Below are 22,824 nucleotides of genomic sequence, written 5' to 3'. Positions count from 1 at the left end.
TGTTTTTTCTGGAGTATCTCCAAATATTGCTCCTTCTTCATGGTTCCATCTATCTTGACCAAACTACCTGGACCACTAGCCGAAAAGGAGCCCCCAAAAATTAGGCTACCACCACCATGTTTCACCGTGGGTATGGTGTTCTTTGGGTTGTAAGCTTCTCCTTTCTTCCTCCAAACATAAGAAGCATCCATATGGCCAAACAATTCAATTTTTGTTTCGTCAGTCCACAAAATACTTGAGAAAACGGACTCTGGAGAATTCACATGGGTCCTAGCAAACTTTAGACGTGCTGCAAGGTGTTTCCGGTGTGCAATGGAGTCCTTCTTGGTCTTCTTCCTTTCAGACCATTTTCATGCAGAGTCCTTTGCAATGTTTGCCTTGATATTTTTATGCCAGACGACTCCAGATTTTCTAAAATGTCCTAAGTAGTGGTGGTTGGATTTGCATTAACACTTCTTACAATATTCCTGGTGGCTCTAGCAGACAGTTTCCTTTTCCTTCCTCTACCAATCAAGTTGTTTGTTGTGTGGTGGCTCTGGAATTTTTTGATGATGCTCTGTATTGTTGCTGTAGGGACCTCAAATTTCTTGGAAATTGACTTGTAACCTAAACCATCCTTATGTGAATTCACAATTTTAGTCCTAAGATCATTACTAAGCTCTTTTTTCTTCCCCATTCTAATAATTTTTATTCTTTTATTGGTTTTCAGTTGATATAATTTTAATTTCTGAAAAATGCAAAAAACGAAATGAAATTAATCAAAGGTTGTATAAAAGCATTCAAAATAAGAATCTAACAGGAAACAAACAGTCAGAAACTCGATTAATACTGAAAAAATAAGGGGGTATGATTATTTTTGAACATTGCAGATTTTATAAATAGCTGTATATTTCTTTTATTACAAGTATCCCGAGATTTTAAAATGACGAAAATGATAAGAAGAGGTTTATTAAGAATATGTATCAATATGGACGTAAACAATAAATTCTTACAAAGTTACACCTAATAAACTCAATTTTCCAGGGGGGGTATGAATAATATCGGGCACAAGTGTATATATATATATATATATATATATATATATATATATATATATATATATATATATATATATAGTCTTGGAAGTTTTTAACCTTTAAAACTATATAAAAACAAAAATATTTTTATCACTCGTTAGAAAACCATTTAGTCAGTAAGTCATTCAATCACCTGCAATCCCTGCATCAACTTGCTTTCTCGAATTCACTATAATACAAGTAATAATTTATTTTTTAAAAGATCATCAGTTGTTTACCATAAAATACTGTTTCTGGGGTTTATATATATATATATATATATATATATATATATATATATATATATATATATATATATATATATATATATATATATATATATATACTAGCAAAAGTACCCGTCGTTGACTGGGTTCAAAAACAGCCTACAGAAAATGGGCTCTGATTTATGAAAGTATGATAGGTTATGAAAACGAAGGGTTGTAAAGAGATAGCTTCGAATTTGGGGGTATCAAAACCAAATCAAAATATGATGAAAATAAAAATAAAATAGATTAACCCCATAATTTATTATACCATACATGTTCACACTGAAACACTTATCACAATATTCTCTTGATCTATATTAAAAAACCTTGTTAAACTTTGTGACATATTTCCATTCTATGGAGGTCAGGCACGAACGAGCACCCAATAATTTTATTATACCATATTTCTTCAAACTGAAACATAATTATCAAAGTATACTTACGCAGATAGATATGAAAAGTTTTTATTAAAGTTTGTACCTATTTCCATTCTATGGAGGCCAGGCGCGAATGCAGACCCCACAATTTTATTATACCATCCCAATTTAAGTTAAAACATACTTATCAAAGTATTAGTATGTACATCTATATCAAAAACACTTGTAGAGGTTTTTTTTTTTAATTTTTAAATTTTTTATTTCCATACTTTGTGGATCAGGCGCATACGCAGACCCCACAATTTTAATGAATCATCATTATGCCAGATCAAACATACCCATCCCTGTGTCTCGATACATCTTCTATCATTATATGTGATCAGTTTTCTATGATATATATATATATATAATATAAAGCTGAATGTGTGTGTGTGTGTGTGTGTGTGTGTGTGTGTGTGTGTGTGTGTGTGTGTGTGTGTGTGTGTGTGTGTGTGGTCACGAATAGGTTCCTATATGGATGACTATTTTATAAAACTGTCATTTGGGCGGTCGGGTTTTGATCCTGGCTTGAGGCAGTTGCCCGTCTAGCCACACTGATGAGCTGTGAAACAGCGAAACAGTACTGTATGTGGATGAGTATATATATATATATATATATATATATATAAGTAGTTATCTTTTTTTTGATGGGGGGGAAAGTCCAGCAGAGTGCTTCATTATCAGTCAAAATCAAAAAATAAAAGCGTATTATTTATGTTTTGTTTGCAGAAAGTTAGATGAGATAAGTCATCGGTACCGTCGGTTTCAAACCCGATAACTAGGGACCGTTTTAGATATCCATATCAAGCTCTTTTCAGCAAACACTCATCCTTTTTTATTATTATTAGTCTGCAGGTTTGCTTATTATTAAAATTTTCCTTATGGACTTTTAAAGTTATGAAAACATTTTTCTTTGCTAACCTATTAACTCTGTATTCTATGCCTTACTTTGTGACTACTTCTGTACCCTCTTGGTTAATAAATTTGTAAGGATTAGTATTGGCTGAAGAGAACTTAATATAAGTATCTAAAACGGTCCCTAATTATCCGGTTTGAAACTGACGGTACCGATGACTTATCTCATCTAAACTTTCTGTAAACAATATATATATAAACGGTCGGGTTTCAATCCTGGCTTGAGGTAGTTGCCTGTCTAGCCGCACTGATGAGCTGTGAAACAGCGAAACAGTACTGTATGTGGATGACTATAATGCTCCTCATCTTGAGTTGAGCATATTGAGAAGTGAAACACGAATTACCATTAGCATATAAGCGACGCTCTTTGTGTAAACAAATCGAGCAGAGGTATTTCGGACGATGTCAAAACATTGTTAAACTCACTACTCGTTCAAGCAGCCGCCAATAGCGTAATGGTTAGGAACCTTGACTGCCGTACCAACGGTCGGGTTTCAATCCTGGCTTGAGGTAGTTGCCTGTCTAGCCGCACTGATAAGCTGTGAAACAGTGAAACAGTACTGTATGTGGATGACTATATATATATATATATATATATATATATATATATATATATATTCAAGCAAATATTATTAAATACAACGGAGACTTTTTTTCTTATTCTTTTTTTTAATTTTTCAATTTTTCGTATTGTCTTTTTTGTTTCAAAATCAAAAATATTAATAAAGGATCCATACATGTTGCTGTTACGAGCGCTTTCGATTCGTCCATGAATCATCATCAGGTGTTAAAAATACAGGATTGCGAAAATGAGGATTGAAAATGAAAACTAAAATATATATAGTCAGTGATGAGTTAAAATAAAAGTCGATTAAGAATAAAAGTCGATTAAAAATTCGAGTGTTAAAACCAGCAAGTTCTTAGACACCATGTACGAAGTCCGTCCAACACGGACTACGCAAGACATTTCAGAACGTTACTACTTTTTTGAAATGCAATGTCATTTATATTAGGTTGAAGAGTTCTAATATACGACGCTTCAAAATCTTTAATTTTTTTACATTATTTTCCCGTTGTATGATTTTTGTGTTGTCATATATATATATATAATGTTTACAGAAAGTAGAAATTGTATTAATGTTTCTGTTTAGAACACAACTGAAGCATGATACTTGACTTTTGCATTTTAAACTTTAATTCAAGTTATTATATATAAAGTTTTATACAATGGACTAAAATGCATTGTGGACTAAGTCACTGCGAGAGGCATGTGAAGTTTCCTCCTCATACACCACCGAGAGCAGGCAATCAATCGATTTAATTGAAAGATGGGCGATTTCACCGATTTCGATGACAATAAAAATATGGTAGTGTCAAACATCCCGCACAACGTCGGGTCACCCTGCTAGTATATATATATATATATAAGCTTTGAAATATCATGGTCTACAGAAATGTTGTGACACAGCGTGAGACTACAGACTATCTAACTAACAGTCGGAAAATCCAGACAATCTTTTCTTTGTATTCACTTTCTTTCACAATATACTCTTTTCTACCTAAGCTCGTTATTCGAGTCTTTCTTTATGACTCTTTCCCAGGGCCACAACAGGAAGGTAACACCTGCACTAACTGTTATATCACACAGGATTAGTGAATCTCTTGACAGGGGTTTTTGATAGAGTATGGTATAAAGGACTACTTTACAAGATCGCCAGCTGGCCTACTGGTTATCAAACTTGACTCACTGCGTTTAGGCACTGGTTTCGATCTCAGCTCGAGATTTTTTTTTTTTCACTTACACAAAGTGAACTGTTTAGAAAAAATAAAACATAATACTTAGATGCATATGTCTTAGTTTCCGTATAAATGAAAACATAATATTATGCATATTTTACGACCAGGCAATACCAGTCGGCCGGCTAGTATATATATATATATATATATATATATATATATATATATATATATATATATATAGTAAGTTATAAAATATATATGGCACTTAAGCTACACAGAATATTCCGCATTTCATCCGCGCTAGGATTCATCAGGCTTATGCATAAGCCTGATGAATCCTAGCGTGGATGAAACACGGAATATTCTGTGTAGCTTAAGTGCTATATATATTTTATAACTTACTATCTAGCTCTACCTACGTATTGAGCACTGTTGTAGTAAATACTTAAAATTTACGCATAAATTTATACTTTTGTATATTAATTTTATGTGATTAAATTAAGTCAACATGTGTGTGTGTGTTATATAATTGAACAATTATTGGGATTTATTAAAACTATACCTAACGCTATGTCTAATGTCGTATACCATATTTCCCATAACTATACCTAACGCTATGTATAATGTCATATATATCCTACGAGGACAGACAAAAGATCAGCATATATGTTGAAGAAAACCCAAGAAGACAACCGGAAAATACGTTTCTAGAAGCATACGTGGAATAACATACAACTTTACACAATATTAACCCTGTTGGCAGAAGGTCTTTACACTGCCAAAGTTTGTAAATACCTCCATTAGAAGATCTTTGGAGAGATGCACCTCGACAGATCGACTTTTAAGCTGGTGTCGAGACGGCAAAGTTTTTTTTTTTTATCTCATGGCAGATGAAATAAACAGTAAAAATTGAAAAAAAGAGCAAGAAGCTGACATTGTTTGGAAAGTACCAGTAATAAATGCCTTTTGCTATAACAGAAAAAGCCGAATCGGATTTATTTATTTTTGTTTGTTTGTTCCTATGTGATGGTACCAGACGGCGTAGCGGTTCGAGAGAGTTTTAAAGTGTAATGAACACAGTTCGAGCATAACAAATATGATTTGATTTTTTTTTTAACTTTCAAACAATTAAAAACTATATTTTTTTTTATTATATTAATATCTGAAATGTTAGGTTTAAAATTAAAACTCAAACAGAAAAACTTTAGCCACATTGGATAAATATCAAATCGCTTCTTTGTGTCTGGGAGTAAATGATTTAAGATGGGGAGTATTTATTTACATCCTCTCTGGGAGGTTTGACACCGGGTCAGACATGGGATTCATGAAAGTGTTTCAGTGGAAAGCACTGAACTCGAACTTGTCAACCCCAGGTTTTCAGAGGGAGTAATAGGTGATAACTAGGGCTAGGACAACAGCATATTCTTTTCATTGTTTTGACTCTTTAAGTATGTATCTGTTGATATCTTATATGCTTTTATATAGAGTGACGTGGTTCTCGGTTGATTAATTGTGTCTAACTGTGTCTGATATGTTGGTTGGTTGATTGTTTTTGTTTTACGGCATATCAACCCTTTTCAGGTTATTTAATGCCGAATCCAGTGATTTTGAAGAATAGTTTTTTAATAGAATATATTTGTTTTTTTCTTTTTCAAGTCGGTTTCTACTTAACCCATAGTTGGGACCCTAACAGTTACTACCACTCCGGATCAGAGTGGACCTGGAAGCAATGGCAATTAAAGAGTGGCTCCACACTCCCCAAAGCCCACAAGCTGGGGCCTCACCATTGGATATAGTTTAAGGTTATATCCAGGACCGTTTTTTTTTGTTTTTTTTACACAGTGATCACCACTTATCAAGGCCCGGAAGCCACTCAGGGATAAGTAAGGGTTATTGCAAGTACATTACGTTAGTGTGGAGATTTGATGAAAAGGGGGCGGTTCATTAGGAATTTGTTAACATTGGACTTGAAGACATCCAAGTTGTAGTCCGGAGGGAAGCAGATATGTACTCGAGAGTCAAAACAATGAAAAAAAAATATCCTGTTGTCATAGCCCTAGTGACAACGGTTGTACCAGATGTAATAATAATAAGATTATTATATTAAACGAATAAATACTTACGGTGTATAGAAATGTCTGGCCATCAGATTTAGTCGCCCGCATACTGTATTCATTTATAGAATATTCCAGTTCGCTGTCAGCATCGTTATCGGTGGCGGTTACTTTTAGAATGGAGGTATTTGGAGCAGTTACTGGGGGGAAAAAAGTTAACATGTCAAAGATAATAAAATCATTTTTTTTTTTTTCATTTATTATTTTTACTATTTCTACTTACGTCCACCCTAAACAAATTATGTCGCCACTTAGATGTAAGGGGTTACTAGTTGCAACCATGCCTAAGAAAGATTAACAAGATGTTGGTTTACATTACATTTAAACTCCTGCATATGAGTACAGTCAGGGAAGCAGGCCGCAAGAAGAGAATTCTAAAGTCTAACTGTTCAAGGCAAGAAACTATTAGAGTAGAAAGCTTTCTGGTATTTAGGGACGTCAACAATGAAGGGGCGTGATTTTGTTGCTAAGCGGATTTGTCTAGAATATGTAAGTTGAGAGGGGCACAAGTGCAATGAGTTCATCAGAGCACATTCCATTAAAATAATTGTAAAACAGACACACAGATGCAACACTGTTAATCTTTCCTAGACATAGTTCCAAATAGTAGCAATATTCTTTGTTAGGGGTGAACGTGAGTACGAAAAAAATTATATTGATAAACCGATTACCGTCAGATCACCAGAGTTAAGTTAAAAACAAGGATTAATAACTCAGGCATAAGGGGCGACTATTATAGGGATCAGATAGAAGTAAACCTGGATGGTGAGTTAGTTAGCAAGATGGTTGTTGCATTATATTTAAATTCCTGCATGTTGGTATGACTGAGGAAAACAGGGAGCAGAAAGGGAATCAGAAAAGTAAGCAGTTTGAGGAAAGAAACTATTAAAGTAGAAAATCTTTCAGGTATCCTTGTGGAGACACATAAGTCTGAGTTTCGCACATAGCGAATACATGGATACAATGCAAAACACTTTCAGTTTCGAGACATATACGATTATCGTCCTTGTTGCGTGTTTCAGTTGATAGGTGGCGATATCAACTTTCTCTCTCTTTCTCTTTCTCTTTCTCTCTCTCTCTCTCTCTCTCTTTCTCTCTCTCTCTCTCTCTTTTATTTTTCCCGGAGTGGTACACGACTAGGACAACGTGTGCCACATGTGCCAAGTGTGTTTTACACATGCAAACTGATTTGGTAATGAAACAAACTTTCGCATACTATCCAGCTTTATCGAGGTAAGCCCAAACAATGCAAAATCATGAACAAACAAACTCTACAATCATGAATCACCTCGGTAACAACTTAAAACAAAATATTTAATTTGAGTTCACACCTGATCAGCAGAGATGAACAACACACACATGTCTTATGCATTTTTCATCAAGAGCTATTGTCTTTAAAAAATGTATAAATATTCTTTTTTGTTTGAAATAATCTCTACAATTGTATATATAAACAAATAGATAAATAATTTATTTTCATAAATTTACGTCATCAAACAAGCAACACATACTGCGACACATCCCTGTTCCATGCATGGCCAAACAGTGACTTTATAGAGATATAGGATAATAGCAGGCAGGAGAAGTTTTCTAGACTGATAGAAGGAGGCTACCTTTTTTTGTGGCAGACTTTGCAGTACATTTCGCATAATTATTTCATTTTAAGAAGTTAAACATAAGACGCTCAAGCAATTTAGTATGTCCCAGGTTCAACGAATGGAAAAATGCATGTAGGCAGCCAGAAGAAACATTTCAAAAATAATCCAAAGGTGTCCCTCAAAGCCTTAGGCATATGTACCGAACTGTGGGAGGCGCTAGCAAAAAACAGATGTGAGTGGCATGGTTCGATAAACAGAGGCTCCATTGAAGCAGAGACACATGGTTTAGATGAGAAGAGGAGGTAACGAACACTCTGCAAGTCACGAACCTCAACAACAGTTACTGACCATAGGTTCCCTCCTTTCAAACCTACATTGTGGTCCTGGATATGACCTTAAACTATATCCGGTGGTGAGACCCCAGCTTGCGGGCTTTGATAAGTGTGGAGCCACCCTTTAATTGCCATTGCTCCCAGGTCTACTCTGACCCGGAGTGGTAGTACCTGTTAGGGTCCCAACTATAGTCTAAATAGAAACCGACTTGAAAAAAAAAAACAAATATATTCTATTAAAAAATTTTTCCTTCAAAATCACTGGATTCGGCATTAAATAACCTGAAAAGGGTTGATATGCCGTAAAAAAAAAACAACCAACCAACCAAACCCACATTGTCCTGAGAATCATCTGCAGACCCATTAAACCTAGTCAATTACAAACCAGCGATGTTTGTGGTCTTCATCGAAAACGATGAACGAACATCATCATATGTATAGAAAAGAAAGCAAAACTTAGTTGGATAAAACACTATATTAAAAATGATTTGGGAGTGCGGTAGAATAATGACGTGCAAATCACTGTGAATAGACAAATAGATTCACTAGTCATCTCTCTATTTCCCTCCTTTCAGAAATGAAAACAACACAGCTACTCGCATTTTATAAGTTAACTTACTTTTTATAAGAATTGAGCACATAATAATTAGATATCGGTTACTATGGCTTATGATGCATTACCCGAAGGTAATTTGTTCAAACTCCTCAGCTTAACGTTCACAGGAGACATGAGTTGGAACAAATACATTGAGGGCATTGCCAAAGCTGCTGCAAAGTAGGTGGGCTCTCTCTACCATGCTAGAAAGTTACTTATGATTGATAGTTTCCTATATCTCTACAAGGCCACCATTCGCCCATGCATGGAGTATTGTTGCCATATTTGGGCTGATGCATCTGCTACTAATCTCTCTCTCTCTCTCTCTCCCTCTCTCTCTCTCTTTCTTTCTTTCTTAAACAGGATTGAAAATAGAGTCACCAACCTAATAGGTCCTGCACTGTCAGCTAGACTTCAATCTCTCTCCCTTTGACAAAATGTTGCATCGCCTGCCTGTTTTACAAATATTTTAATAGTAGGTGCTCCTACGAACTACAAGTCTTTGTACTCCTTTGACGTAAATACCCCTAACAGACCCGACAAGCAGCAAAATCCCACCCCTACACAGCAGAGATCCCCAGATGCCAGAAAGCCTTCTACTCTAATATGTTCTTCCCTAGGGCTGCTATATTTTGGAATTCTCTTCCGGGTTCCTGCTTCTCTACTATACTGACATGCAAATGTTCAAGTATAATGTGAACAGCCATCTTGCTGCTTCACTCCTTATATAGTATTCCTGCAAATTATATTCCAGATAGTAGCCCCTTACATCAAAGTGACTGTGACTTATTTGGGGTTGAAATGCAATAAAAAACATGTCTTTACATGGTTATAATACTTATGCCAGTTCATTGCGTAATTATATAATAGTACTAGCGAGGGTAACTGGCTTTGCCCGGATGTGAAGAGGTTTTATGGTAAGGGTATTGAACAATGGAGCCCTAAAAACATGTTTCAAACAACAACAAAATTAACCAACACCCTATAATAAATTTAAATAGCAGCGAGTACCCATGCGAGCGCAAAAAAAAACTTAGTAAGTAGGCAGGCTCAAACTTGTAATGCTAAGAGGAAAAGGAAGTGAAACAAAAAAGCAAACGGTTTAGTCGTCGTCCCCAACGTAACATACGATATCGCCGCCGTTCAAATTAACCTTAGTTATTGCAAAGCGTATGATGACTTTGCAAAAGTATCGACGAAAAAACTGACCCCTCCTTGTAAAAAACGGCCTAGTTGACGGTGAAAAAATTAATGTTTTTGGTCAATTTTTCGATATTGTTCGGCCGAGAGACGGAGCTTTCAAACAATATCAATTTTGTCAGTGTTGATCGTGTGTCGCAATAACAGATTTTTGAGATTTATATTATAGGTAGAAGATGACAAAACATGGGGAACAACAATACTGAAAATGAACTTTATCACATTTTGCATTCAAACTCTTTATAGGAAACTTTTATACTTATTTGTAGTTACATGAGATATTCCAATATAGTTATATAGTAAAATTCAGATAAAGACAATAATGCAGTTATCAGTCCAAATAGATTCCGTAGTCATCTCTCTATTTCCCTCTCAAGAATGAAACACACAAGTATTTGTTTTCTATGCGTTAACAAACATATATATTTCACTATTAGGATTACTCAGCGTTGCCCAGGGCGATAATAAAACTAAATAGAAGATATTAAATAGGGTTAAGCTTCTCCCTGTCGCCACCCAAAAGATACTTTTTTTTTAATGTGAAGAGCAAAAAAAAATAAAAAATAAAAGCGTCAAATAAAATCAATGGTGTCTCCAGAGCACTACTAAAAGTAATATCCCTCCCATTCTTTATAGAGAAATAAAAATAGTTTAGAAACGATGAATTAAATCCAGATTTAGCGTCTTTTGGGGCGGGTTGAGCCAGCTCATAATGCCTTGACAAAGTACAAAATAGACTTTGCGGTTTAGTGGGGGATGCCCTTTTCTCTTCCCTGCAACCTCTCTCCCACAGAAGAGACGTTGCGAGCCTGTCTTTGTTTTATCGTTACTCCAGTCGCAAGTGCTCGTCTGAGCTCCAATCCCTAGTCCCCCACCTCGCCAATCTTTCACAATAAGCACCCGTCTAGCTGAAACCACTGTCAAAATGTTCCCCACTCTTTAACTGTGCCAAAACCAAAACGTAGATTCCATGAACAAAGCTTCTTTCTTAGAAGTTCACGCCAGTGGAACTCTCTTCCGTCTGCCTGTTTCCCACCTGACTACAACTTGGATGGCTTCAAGTCTAACATAAACAAATTCCTGATGAACCCCCCCTCTTAAGTAAGACACTTTATCAAATCTCCAATACTAAAGATTACTACGATGCTATCCCATTGATTACTGTACACGCAATAACCCTTATCCTCGAGTGGCTTCCGGGCCTTGATAAGTGGTGACTTCCATGTAAAAAAAAAAAAAAAAAAAAAAATTCGCCTCATCACGAGTTAAGGCAGTTTATCCATGTTTGATTGCTACTGATTCCTCAGCATACCTCAGTTATTTGCGATTCAATCATTCCACACCAAATGCATGATAGCCGGTCATAGTTTCCAAGTGAACTCTGATCGTTGTTAACGACACCCTCAATTAACTGATTAGTCCGCCATAGTTTACCATAATAAAAGACTTCAGAAATCTTCAGCAGAGACTTAGTCAATCGAGAAATAATATGTCTGAAAGAGAATGCGACCATTGCGGACTGTTTTTCCGATTTTCGACTGGCAGTGAAAGACTCTTATTTAATTTCATATGAATATGTGATAAGAGCACTAGTGTGCAAGGGAAGAGGTGGTACCCTCGTGTATCCAAATTCGGGGTAGAGGCATTCAATCATATTCGAACTAATTCCCTTTCTCATAATATTTCTCAGTACTAGGACTTATCAGCAGCGCATCACCAAACCCCTACACACTACTTGTTAACAGAAAGCAATGCTGTAGATTCCATTTGTAATCAATTACCCTGCAATGAATGGGTACTTCAGCTACTTTATTATAATAAGTATTAATGTATTTTTGTTTACTTACTTTCGTTGATAGTCGCGTAGTATTCATTCTTATCAAATGTTGGTTTCTTATTGTTGATATCGATTAACTTGATGACAACACTGGCAGTGCCAGTTAATCTTGGAGCACCCAGATCTTCAGCGGCTACCTGAAATACAAAAAGTAAGAAACAAAATGAAGTGAAACGAGAACGTATGTGTTATTAAAAAACCCACAAGACCTATTACAAGGCTTTATTCGGCTTATGAGTTTTGTACAACTAATTAATTGGGTATAAATACGAGGGGCGTGCAATAAGTAATACCTCTGACCCACTTCCAGTTGTCTGATCCAGCTGAAATTTTGCATGTGCAATGATTTATATCTCTACGGGTTATGTGGCAAATTACAGCTCTGAACTAATTGTGGTTTCTGTTTTACAGGTGTTTGAACTGAGTCAGGTGTGAAATGGAGCCTGTTGAATGTCGAGCAATGATCTGGTTTTTGTATTTGAAAGGACGCACACCACAGGAGACTTTTGCTGAAATGAAAGAAACTTATGGTGATAATGCCCCATCATATGACCTTGTATAACGCTGGCATCGTGAATTCAAATATGGCCGGAAGTCTGTGGAAACAGCTCCCAGACCTGGTCAACTCCTCTTCTGCCATTGATGAGGCATCTGTCCATCAAGTTGTGGCTGCCATTTTGGAAGATCGGCGCATTACTATTCGCCAAATAGCCCAAGATGTCAAGATTAGTACAGGGTCTGTGGAAACTATCATTCATGACCATTTTCATATGCATAAGGTGTCTTCCAGATGGACTCCCAGGTTGCTCACACCATTCCATAAGCAAGAACGCGTCGAGTGCTCGAGGATGAATTTGGAGATATGCCAAAAAGATGAGTCAAAGTTTTTCAAGACTGATTACACAAGATGAAACCTGGGTCCATCACTATGATGCAGAGACCAAAGCCCAGTCAATGCAGTGGAAGCACTTGGACACACCACCTCCAAAGAAGGCAAGGGTGCCACCCTCCGCTGGCAAGGTCATGCTCACAGTCTTTTGGGACCAGGATGGAGTAGTGATGACAGATTTCCTGGTAAAGGGTACCACAATTACAGGAGCCTAGTATGCTTCACTTTTGAAGAAATTAAGGGAAGCTATTAAAACCAAGAAGCGGGGAAAGATCAGCAAAGGTACCCTCCTCCTGCAGGACAACGCTCCGGTCCACAACTCGCATGTCACCAGATCAGAAGCATGGGCGTGTGGTTATGAAATCCTTCCCCATCCTCCCTACTCTCCTCACCTTGCACCCTCTGACGTTCACCTCTTCCCAGCCATGAAGTTGTTTTTGAAAGGAAAGCGTTTCCCAGATGATGTAGCCTTGATTTCTGAAGTCACGTCGTGGTTGGAGGACCAACCTTGGGTGGTCTACAAAAACGGTCCCCAGAGCTGCATCAAACGATGAGAGAAATGCATAACTCTGGGTGGTTCCTATGTAGAGAAAAACTAATAACTGTGCCAAGTTTCGTTGCTCTACTTCTATGGGAAATGGGTCAGGAGTATTACTTATTGCACGCCCCTTGTATATATATATATATATATATATATATACATATATATATATATATATATATATATATATATATATATATATATATATATATAAAGACTTTCAGTCTTTGATAGATTATGGATACTCACGTAAGGGTGTGCCCGCGCGTTAAATTTTTGCGGCAGGAGGTGCGCAATCGCCAACCACGCCTCTCCTGAGCCAACATTATTAAATACCAGTGGCAAGTGAACTGTATGTACAGGACGACTGGAAAAATGCCGAGATAAGCGGAGAGCACATACAGCGCCTAGAATTCCCAAGTGGTCACCCATTTGTTACTAACCAGACACAACATTGCTTAACTTCGGTGATCTGACGAAAACGCAATTATGCCGTATATATATATATATATATATATATATATATATATATATATATATATATACGGGGTTCGAATCGTTCGACTGGTAGTAATCGTGACACCCTGCACTGAAGATTCCCGAAAGGATGAAACACTAGTGTCTGTAGGTATTTAATTATTATAGTAAAAAAATAATTATATATATATATATATATATATATATATATATATTTTTTTGAAGACTGGTTTTTTCTATAGAAGGCAACCATTTATTAAGTCTGTTTAATTATGCCAGGGCGACATCGCTGATAGTCGATTTAAGTAAATCGATTATTATTATTAAAAACTCCAAATATTGGATAACGAACATTATTATTACTTTGTTAATTGTTATGTAGAAAACAGTATGCGTAGAGAATGTTTGAAAGACATGATTGTTAGGTAAAATCTTTAGGTTTACTTAGAAACAATAGCAAGAAACGACTGTAGAGAACATTAGGAAAATAGTTTTTCAAATCTAGAGATAAAAAACAATGAATTGGGCAGAAAACGTGACTGGAAGTCATGTGCTAGGTCTTTGTTTAGTCGAATGACGTAAGCACAAAAGAATTAGTTTGAATATATACAGGCAGAGTTAAGAGTTAGAGAGAATAGATTTAGAGAGAGAGAGAGATCGAACTCATAGGTTCGGAGAAGAAGTCGCTCTTATAAGGCTAAGAAGCGACGTAGTCACAGATAGCCAAAATGTAATCTCTAAAGATGTCCAGACGGAATCAGCGAATAAATTTTATATATAAATATAACTATTGTGTCATGTTGTCTTTCAGTAACTGAGAAGGTGTTTATTTGTCGTTTAAAATGAACTGTTTGACATGTACTGCTTATAACTGTTGAACATACCAGCATCATTCGACATTTTAAGTGTACAGATGGTCTATTATATAATCCCTATGATATACACTTTCTTCATCGTTCATGAAAGAACTTGTGTCCCTCGCGTCGCCATGTAATTGTGCTCCATCTGTAAACATATTGTCAATACGTCATCGTTATCGTCATCGTTTCGTGTCAACAGCATAACACAAGTTATACGTCTATAAAATTCGGCCCGCCACTGACAACGTAATCATCTGCATAATTTAATACAACAATTATATACATACACAATATATACACAGGCCTTTATATATATATATATATATATATATATATATATATATATATATATATATATATATATATATATATATAAAGTGATGGTTGTGTAGTTCCGACGAAAGAAAAAATGTATATTTAAAAGAGTGTAGCCATCAACAATTGTAGGTTTTTCAGATTTTTATCATTTTTTATTTTAAATATTTTTATAACGCGTTTCAAGCCTTGTTCAGCTCTCTTCAGATATTTATATAAAAATATCTTTTAAATGATAAAAGTCTGAAACCCCCACAATTGTTGATGGCTACACTCTTTTATATATATATATATATATATAGAGAGAGAGAGAGAGAGAGAGAGAAAGAGAGAGAGAGACAGACAGACAGACAGACAGACAGACGGACAGGCCCCGTTATTTACCATATATGTATAGACTGATGCTATCCAACAAGTCGCCCGACGAGGACTTCTGGTTTAAACCGACCATTTGTCCCAAGCATTAGCATGTCCGGTGTCACAGGCTTTCCACAAGGGAGCGTAAAGACCTGGATTACTACACACAAACACACACGCGCGGCACACCCACCAACCCACACACCCACCCACACACACACACACACTCACACATACACACATACACACACACACACACACAACTTCAAGAAAATTTATAAAAAGGAAAATAAACAACTACCAGAAATAAGTGTCCAAATTAATCTTACACGAGTTGAAAAGAATATTGAAGTAGAAGCAAAAACAGGAGACAATAAATAAATAAAAACATGCACCTGCATTCGAAAAACAAATGTACGAAAATAGTAAAGAAAAAAAACCAATATGCTTTAAATTGTAACTATTTACTTTTCCTCCCCGTGAGGGCAGAGTTAGACACCAACTAGTTGAAAAAGAAAAGAAAAGATAAACACTCTGCCCACGAAAAAAAAAAAATATAGTATTTACGAAAGCAATTAACATAAAGACAATTTGCCGTAAATTTGCTAACTGGTTGAAAAGAAAAGAAGAAAAACACGTATTAATCACAATAGAAAAATGCGAGCATGAAAAGTAATATGGTTAAGCTTAAACATGGAAAAGTAAAGGATTAGTTGTTAAAACTGGAAAAGAAAAGGACAAAATATTCTAATAAAACATATAATAAATTTATAACTTAAAATATGGCAGCATTAATTTTAAAAATTCAATTTAACATTATATAATCAATTCTTAATACTGCAATATTTTAAATTATAAATTTATATTTTCTACTAGAATATCTTGTCTTTTTCTTTTCCAATTTTGACAACTAGTCCTTTACTTTTCCATGTTGAAGCTTAACCATATTACTTTTCTTGCTCGCATTTTTCTATTGTAATCCATGATTTTTCCAGGCTTCCAATAAATTCACTTGTTCTTTGTTTATTTTCAGTCTTATTTTTTTGCCCATAAACACACATGTAATAACAATGTACGGCACTCGTCTGCTTTCAATAAGATCACCCAATTATCTCCCTTTTATTTTTTTTTCATTCTATCTGTTGACTTGTTATTTCTCTTTTCGTGATAGCAGTGAATTAGTAGCAACATTAGTCGCTGAAGCGAGGTGGTTGTTATGGAAACTAGTCATAAAAAACGTCGCTCACCTCCTTACGTCTTTTTATGATTTTGAACATCACTAAATTTATCATAACTTTTGTTTTACTGGGCGTAAATTGAAAAAAAATTTTTTTTTTTTTTTCATTTTTTTGTTTTCTTTTTCTTCCTTTGAAGATTGTAATGCTGGGTATGGGGCAGCCAAACCAACTGCCAACATTGCCCCGCATTTTTATTGAAACCAACCGAGAGCTCTTTTTAGTATCCTCGCTGTTCCCTTAAGTGCAATTGTCTGAATCTCTTTTGCACTTAGTTCACCAGGAATATTAGTTAGGTAAAACTTCAGGTTTTCTTCATAAGCCCTGTGGCACATATAATAACTGGTATGATTGATATCTCTCTAGGATTCCAGTTTCTTTTCATATCATACATGAGACCTTGGTATTTGGTCTGTCTCTCTCTTTCAGCTCTGTTCAGACATCCATCATTAGGGACACTCACTTCAATCAAGGTTGCAACTCTCTCTGACTTATTCTATATAACTATGACAGGTTTCACAGCAGCATTTTCAAGGTAGGTAGCTGTAGGGATTACATGGTCGTAATGTATGGTATATAAGTTATTTCCAACTGTTCTTTCAGGTTGATGTTCCCAGGACTTGCTGCTACACTGGATGTTTAATTTTTTACAGATGGTCCAGTGGAGGTACTTGCATACTCCGTCATGTCTCGCTGTATAGTAGCCGTCCCCTAGAAGAACTTTGCAACTTGATATCAGATGACCAACACTTTCCAATTCTGTATGGCAGAACCTGCATTTATTGTCGTGATCTATAAACTGTAATAATTGTTTGAAATTTGGTCGAAAAATGAGTGAGCGACGAAACTTTAAAGCAGTTCTAAATGACTAAAACGGCCACTTAACCATATATTCAAACATTACCGTGTTTGAATGGCGAACACCCGCCATGTTTGAATGATTAACGCACACACACACAAATATACACACACACAAATACACACACACACACACACACACACAGCGTGGAAAAGAACGAAAAAAAACACTTTGATACAAATGACACTCACGCACCCATGAAAGAAAAGAGAAACTTATTGAAATTGTAAATTTATTGTTGTGTGTAATCGCATTGACATGATGTTTACTGTTGCACTTTTTAAATTATGTTAATAGACAAATGTAGGCATTTGGGTGTACTTTTGGCATTGTCTCACGATTTTATTTGTTTTGTTTTGATGTTGAAGAACTTATAACGTAACATTTTTATTGTGTTAAATTGTCTGGCGTGTAATTGAAATCGAATTATAATGTATTTTGAAAAAATATAAATGTGATATAATGTTGGAAGATGGGAACACTGATTTAATTAGATAAAGAGAAAAAAAACAGTGACATAATGAATTTATGTAGAATATTTTTAGGTCAGCATATCAGATTAGAATTTTAGAGAAGAGTATTACGTGCAAAATGAATGCCGATGCTCAAAATGAATAAACATTTTGAGCATCGCTTTATTTAAAAATTCACAAAAAATCAGGAAATTAACCAATTTTAATGAAATTTTCAATATTTATCAAATAATGATCGCGGAATTTAATGAACTAATTATTTTTATTTAAATCTTGGTGAAAATGTATTTTTGTTTAAACAAAAAATACCTTTACTAAAGTTATGGTTTTCAGTAGTAAATAAAAAAACGCAAGAATTTATTTTTGCTTTTTTTTATATAAATAAAGCATCGTAATTTGTAACAATAAAATAAATTTTGCAGGAACATTACGAAAAAAGCCCCTGAAGTCCGTATAAACGAATTCGATATAACTCGAAGAAAAATTAATTTCTCGAACTACCAATATTATCATTGAATTCAGCATTGTTTATTTAATATTTTCACACAAAAAATATAATTGCAAAAATTATTTCTAATTTTTTTACGCTTGCATTTTAAACGTAATCTTTACATGTAAGATTCTAATATTTCCACTGTACGCAAGAACGTATAATTATCAACGTCAAATAATGTTCATACAATCGTGGAAAATAAAGCAAAAAAATTTAAATTGAAAAACAGGAACATAGAAAAATAATGTAATTAAAAAATGGCAAAAATTTTATGAACGTTCCATGTCGGTAAGTACGGATGTACAGAGTTGAAAAGAAACCCAGTCTGTTTTGTCCACCCTCCTCCTCTTTTCAACTACCCGCCTGTTTGTGTTTATCAACTTTAAATTTCACGTAAACATTATGATAAATTTTAACGTAAGTCTGTATTTTTTTAGTGTGTAATTTTTTCAATGATTATAAATTGTTTTCTTAACCAATTGTAATTTTGTATTAATATTAATAAATAATGGCGCTAACTTTTTTTTTTTTCAAAGAATAAATTGTCAGTAGTATAATTAATGAATTTAATTAACTTTTATGCATTTTTAAATGAAGGAAGGAGGGTCTGCGACCCAAAAAAGAAAAACAAGTCACTCGGTATGAGAAATAAAGACATAAATTATGTCTAATTTGTCCTTTCATACATATTTCAATTTTGCCGCGAGAGTTTATTTAGATATGAATAGACGAGTTTCGTTGCTACCAGTGATATATTTTTGGGTAATTATTACTTTTTTTGCAAAAGTTAAGTACATTTATTGTATTAGTTCATTAAGAGTTTAAATTAATACTTAACTTGGAAATAATTCCAGAAAACTTATATTTTTCTTGCTAGAAAAATGTAAACGCGATTTTTGTCATAATGAATTTTTACGTGAAAGCTAGGGTTTTTAAGATTTGAGACAAAATTATTCCATGCATTTTTTATTTCTTTGAGAAATTAATGTTAAACTATAACCTTTCAAATATAATAAAAAAAAAAGTACTCGGAAATTTAAAAAAAATATTATGATTAACCGGCGTTAAAAACCACACACCCTACCGAAGCAGCTATTAATTGCTCGTACCTTATACGATGTTGAATTTACATACGCGGTTAAATATTTTATTGTTTTCGGGAGTGTTCGCCAGAGTATTTTTTTTTTATTATTATTATTTTTTTTTTATTATTATTATTTTTGTTACAGTTTTTTTTTTTTTTAGATTCAAGTAGATCGGCAGGAAGGCACAATGAGAAGTGCTTCTGTAGAAACAAATTCGTTTTCCGCGAGCTGTGGGTTCTAAAAGAATCCGGTTACGGATATTAACTTCAAGTATTACGGCTACTCGACACCGCGATTAATACGGTCGGAGTTCTGTGGGTTGTATTTATTTACGTCCCCACTGAGCAAATTAGGCATAAGGCCGTTTTTTTAATGTGAAGAGAGGGGGGATCAGCTCCCGAGAGGTGGGAAATGGGAGCTGGATAGTGAGAGCCATTTGGTATATAGGATTGCCCCTACATGGACCAAAAGATTGCCACAAGGGCAATGGTCTTTGACTGCAGGGTATTTATTTGCTTACCCATTGAGCAAATTAGGCACAAGGCCGTTTTTTAATGTGGAGAGTGAAGGGGAAATGGGGACCAGCTCCCCGAGGAGTAGGGGAGCTGGATATTGACAATTGGTATGAAGGGTTTCCCCTCATTGACCAATAACTTATATATGTGGTTGCCCCCACATATGGTCTTTGATTGCAGCATCTGCCGCAACAGATACTACACTTTGATCTTGGCTCGAAGGCCACAAAGGTCCCTCCCGTGCGAGGAAGGTGAGTTCTGTGGGTTCCTATTTACAATGCCTCCCCACGGAACAGAGTTAGACACCAGGGTCGTTTTTTAACGTGGAGAAAAGGAACAAAAATTAAAAATTGTCTCAGTCGTGAAGGACTTCTCCTCCACTGACAGAGAACAAGAAATTGAAACGCAGCATCTGAAGAACAGATACTACGCTTTGAGATATTAATTTTTTTATTCACAGGGAAAAAATACAATTGGGAAAATGAACAAAAAATTTAGACACAAGGCCAACTCAAAAAGAAGGGTGTATGGTGAGGTTGGTTAATCCATCTCGTCTCTATTGTAAATGTTTAAAGATTTCTCTCTCGGGCAGCATCTTTTATCATGGTGACCCTTTTAAATTTGTATTTATGTGTGTGTGGTGGGAGAGGGTGGTTATTCCTACTTAAACCCAATTTTAAAACATTTTTTATTTATCAAAAAATACAAAAAGATAACAATATTAATAAAATTTCATTTGTGTCGAGGGAGGTAGGGGGAAAAATACTACACTTTGATCTCGACCCAAAGGCCGAATTTTTGGATGATGATTTCTCTAACACAGACATAGGCAGGCCCGATGGCAATGAAACCGTTGTGATAGCGAATCACTCGAGCTAAGTAGAAAATGCAAGGAATAAAGAGGCCACCGATTCGTAATAATTCAATCAGTAGTTTAGTTCCCAACGGGAATGGTAGTATAACAAGATACCGTGTTAAATTTTAGAGAGGTATAAATGTGGGATATCCCCGTTTTGATTCTTGGGCGCTCTGGCAGAGGTCCTTATATATATAAGTCGTGGCGCCGCTCCCGTGGGTCGAGTGGTAGAACTGCTGACTGTCAACGCGATGGTTCAATCCTCGGCTTGGTAGAGGTGCTAGTCTAACGGCACTTATGAATTGTGATACAACGAAACAGGACTGTATGTCGATGACTGCATATATATATATATATATATATATATATATATATATATATATATATATATATATATATATATATACTAGCAAAAGTGCCCGTCGTTGACTGGGTTCAAAAACAGCCTACAAAACATGGACTCTGATTTATGAAAGTATGATGATAGGTTATGAAAAGGAAGGGTTGTAAAGAGATAGTTTAGAATTTGGGGGTATCAAAACCAAAGCGAAATATGATGAAAGTAAAAATAAAATAGATAAACCCCATAATTTATTATACCATACCTGTTCACACTGAAACACTTATTCTGTGGATCTATATTAAAAAACCTTGTTAAACTTTGTGACATATTTCCATTCTATGGAGGTCAGGTGCGAACGAACACTCCATAATTTATATATATATATAATTTTATATATATGTGTTTGTGCGTGTGTGTGTGTGTGTGTATTTGTACGTACGTTATCACCTTTCACACATATTTATGTTTGTACGTATCTTATTACATCTCACATGCCTTTATGTTCATTCCCGATGTTAGGTACAGCAGTAAACATTTGGTAAGTGGTATACGGAAAAAGTGTCAGCACTCATTACCTTTAAAAAAAAAACGGTGTGTGTAAACTCGGTGTTGACTAGAAGGAATAACTTTAAAATTAAAAGCTCAAGTATTAGGTTGACAAGAAAGTTCTTGTGGAATTTTTAATTTTGATTTTCAAATGATTGATTTTCAAATAAGTTTTTGCTATAATACCTTTACTGTATTTATCATTTTAAAGGTTTTTTTTGTTGTTGTTTTTTTTTTTTTTTTGCTCTATCTAATCTCGTTTAAATTACAATCGTTTTAAAACAATTATGTCTTCTTTTCAGAACGTTGAATACAAGATGGGAAAAAATCAGATTCACACAATTTTATTTCAATTCAAGCTAGGTCGAAAAGCTGCTGAAACAGCTCGCGATATACAAGAAGCATTTGGCCCAGGAACCACTACTGAACGCAATGCACAATGGTGGTTTAAGAAATTTCGTGGCGGCGACAAGAGTATTGAAGATTATGAGCGTAGTGGCCGGCCATCGGATGTTGACAACGATCAATTAAGAACCTTAGTCGAAGCCACATACAACTTTTCGAGAACTTACTTCTGAATTAGGCATAACGTATGCGACGATTTCCAACCACTTTAGAGGAATTGGAAAAACAAAAAATTGATAAATCAGTGCTTCATGAATTGACAGACATCCAAAAGAAACGCTGTTATGAAGTATCACCGTTCCCTTTTTTTACGCAACAAGAATGACCCGTTTCTCGATCGGGTTGTGACTTGTGATGCATAGTGGGTTCTTTACGACAACTGGCGATGCTCAGCTCAGTGGTTAGACGTCGACGGTGGTCCACGACACTTCCCAAAGGCAAAGTTGCACCAAAAGAAGGTAACTCTGACTGTTTGGTGGTCATCTATTATAGTTTTTGAATACA

General features: G+C 35.2%; 1 protein-coding gene across 1 annotated transcript in view; it reads right to left on the bottom strand.

Annotated features, from left to right (window-relative positions):
- LOC145285859 (cadherin-87A-like) overlaps nucleotides 1-22,824 on the bottom strand; it is a 212,310-nt gene that overhangs the window by 96,397 nt on the left and 93,089 nt on the right. Inside the window, exons 21-22 of the mRNA XM_080134300.1 lie at nucleotides 12,082-12,208; nucleotides 6,519-6,649 (exon numbers count right to left, since the gene is read on the bottom strand). Of these exons, the coding sequence (XP_079990426.1) occupies nucleotides 6,519-6,649; nucleotides 12,082-12,208 (258 nt within the window). The remainder of the gene's footprint in view (nucleotides 1-6,518; nucleotides 6,650-12,081; nucleotides 12,209-22,824) is intronic.

Source organism: Euprymna scolopes, chromosome 10 (genome assembly GCF_053919585.1).
Source record: "Euprymna scolopes isolate OS-2025 chromosome 10, ASM5391958v1, whole genome shotgun sequence".
NCBI lineage: Eukaryota > Metazoa > Mollusca > Cephalopoda > Sepiida > Sepiolidae > Euprymna > Euprymna scolopes.
This window is presented reverse-complemented; position numbering and strand designations above follow the sequence as displayed.